The sequence below is a fragment of the Indicator indicator genome, chromosome 21 (assembly GCF_027791375.1).
Source record: "Indicator indicator isolate 239-I01 chromosome 21, UM_Iind_1.1, whole genome shotgun sequence".
Taxonomy (NCBI): Eukaryota; Metazoa; Chordata; class Aves; order Piciformes; family Indicatoridae; genus Indicator; species Indicator indicator.
This window is the reverse complement of record NC_072030.1, coordinates 4,476,889-4,479,329: the sequence shown is the minus strand read 5'-3', so window position 1 is coordinate 4,479,329 and position 2,441 is coordinate 4,476,889. Positions and strand designations below refer to the sequence as shown.

The following is a 2,441-nucleotide window of genomic DNA, read 5'->3' as shown; positions in this document are numbered from 1 at the left end:
ACAGGTAGGCTGCATCCAGCAAGCTACGCCTACCAGCCCATTTTGCTATCTAAAACTGTGCTTCAGCTGCTGAGACAGGAAAGGGAGAGAGATCACCTCTCCTTCCCCTCCGAGAAGAGTGTTTATAGCACACTTCCACCATGCTGTCTGGAGGGTGTCTGTGTGAGAAACACCAACTGGATCAATGCACAAAGACCAGGGTAGGTGTCTGTCATTACCTCTGCAGGCAACAAGAGGCCTAGCACAGGTAGCCAGGCAAGGCCAGGTACCCTGGGGAACTACTAATGAGCTATAAAGCCATTTGTTGGTAGGTCTAGAGAACAAATCCTGTGAGAAGCAGCTGAGGGAACTGGGGTTTAGCTTGGAGAAAAGGAAACCTGGGGAGACCTCACTCTCTACAACTGCATGAAAGGAGTTTGTAGTGAGCTGGAGATCAGTCTCTTCTCCCAGGTGAGAGGACAAGAGAAAATGGCTTGCAGTTGTGTGGAGAAGTTTAGATTTGATATTTTAAAAAATTTCTTCACTGAGAGGGTTGTCAAGCCCTGGAGAAGGCTGCCCTGGGAAACAGTGGAGTCACCACTCCTGGAAGTATTTTAAAGCTGTGCTTTAATGTGGTGCTGTGGTGGGCTTGGTAGTGCTGGGTTAAGGGTTGGACTTGATGGTGTTAAAGGTTTTTTTCCAAGCTAAACAATTCTATGATTAGACACTAGCGTGACTAACGGAGACCGGTTACAGGCTCCTTTAAGGGAAAAAAATCAATCCTCATCGGATTGACGTCATATTTAACCAATAGAATCACAAATCCCCACTCTCCCCGTTTCGGATTGGCTTCAATTCTTGGCGGGAGGCGAGACTTCTGCTCAAACCGGTAGCGCCAAGGCTGGTGCCACCCGCCATGGAGGCTATGATGGAGCAGGTGGAGCAGCTGCCTGCGCTTCTCGCCGTCTCCCGTTCCTCGCTGGTGGGGGACTGGGACTCTGTAACCTTGGACAGGGCTCTAGAGTGGGCCCGGTATTTCCAACATCTCCACGACCGCTTCCGCACACGGCCTCAGCTCCGGGAGGCCCTTGGGCGGCGGCTGCGGCAGGGTCAGCCCAGCAGTCTGCTTGGCTTCCCCGCCCTGGGACGCAGCCCGCAACTGCTAGGCCTGGCGCTGCTGGAGAACCGAGCTCTGCCGCCCACAGCCTGCCGCCGCCTGATTCACAGCCTACTGCAGCCCGCCGGCGAGGAGCCCGGACCCGAGCCCCGCAGCCTGCCGCTTCTTGCCCGCCGTAAGGCTGCTGCCCGCCTGCTGGCGCTGCTGCCCCGCGGCCCGCCGCGGGCCTCGGAGGAAACGGAGCCGCAGGTGCAGGCGGAGGCACAGCTGCTGCTGAGCCGGCTGCGGGAGGAGAGGCAGGAGGCCGAGCCGGCTGAGGAGGCCGCGGGGTGGCTGTGTTGGCTGGCTGGTGTCCTGGAGCAGCTACCCCAGCCCCGGGTTTTCAAGGTGGTGGCGGCAGCGCTGCTGCTGCTGCTGGGGCAGGGGAGAGGCACTGAAGGGGCCGGAAGCGGCGGTCGAGATGAGGATAGCATAGACGGAAACCAGGAGAGTGCAACAGGAGACGAATACATTGCTGGGCAGTTGCTTTCCTGGCTGCTGGAGAACCCGGAGCGGTTTTCTGCCTTCTGCCTTTTTCTGCCAGGCTCCCTTCTTGCCTCCCTAGCTGGTCATTATTCCCAGTTAAGCAGACCCTATCTGGACCTCTTAACCGGCTGGGGAAGCCACTTGCTTTATGATCCCTTGCAGGGACAGTGGGTTAAAAGTTGTATTGAGAAAGCTCAATTGTCCTGGGAGGAGCTGAAGGAGCGCTTCAGTTCTCTCTGTCGGGGATCTCTGCAACTCAGGGGACAGACCCAAGCTGCTCTGAAACACCTGAAGGCACGGGATGGAGACTTTAAAGTCTGTGGCCTAAGTGTGTGGACTGACTTACTGATGGAAGTAGAGGAAACTGAGGAAAGCAGCAGAACGCTAATACGTGAATGCAAAAGCAACATGAGAACTTTTCTGAAATCCAGCAAGTCTGTTTAATATGAAAGACAAGAAAACTGTACCTCACTTTGGGCAAGAAACCGAGTGTTGTGACTGCCAATCACACTGTTTCTGCCTGCATATGAAGTCTTTCAGGGAGGCCTCTTGCTTTTTTGTAATTACACTGTCAAATCTTGTCACTGCAGGAAATGTTTTCCTTTTCAGTACTTACTGCTCACCTAATAAAATGAAGAAAATTCTTTCTGTTTCAAATAAAGAGCAGTTTTCTGTTTAGAAAGTATTACAGTTCAGATATGGTCATGGTAGTGGTGTCTAACTGTTGGAGGCTGACCAAAAGCTCAGAGGGATGGTGGAGTTTCAAATGTGAAAATACCAAACTCGTGGTTAATTTACAGGTGCTTGTCTTCATTAGTCT

General features: G+C 53.3%; 1 protein-coding gene across 1 annotated transcript; it reads left to right on the top strand.

Moving 5' to 3' along the window:
* The first annotated feature begins 895 nt into the window (after positions 1-895).
* On the top strand, positions 896-2,065 carry FANCF (FA complementation group F). Its single transcript, XM_054390738.1, has one exon. It carries the CDS (start codon positions 896-898, stop codon positions 2,063-2,065), a length of 1,170 nt encoding a protein of 389 aa, XP_054246713.1.
* Positions 2,066-2,441: the final 376 nt, after the last annotated feature.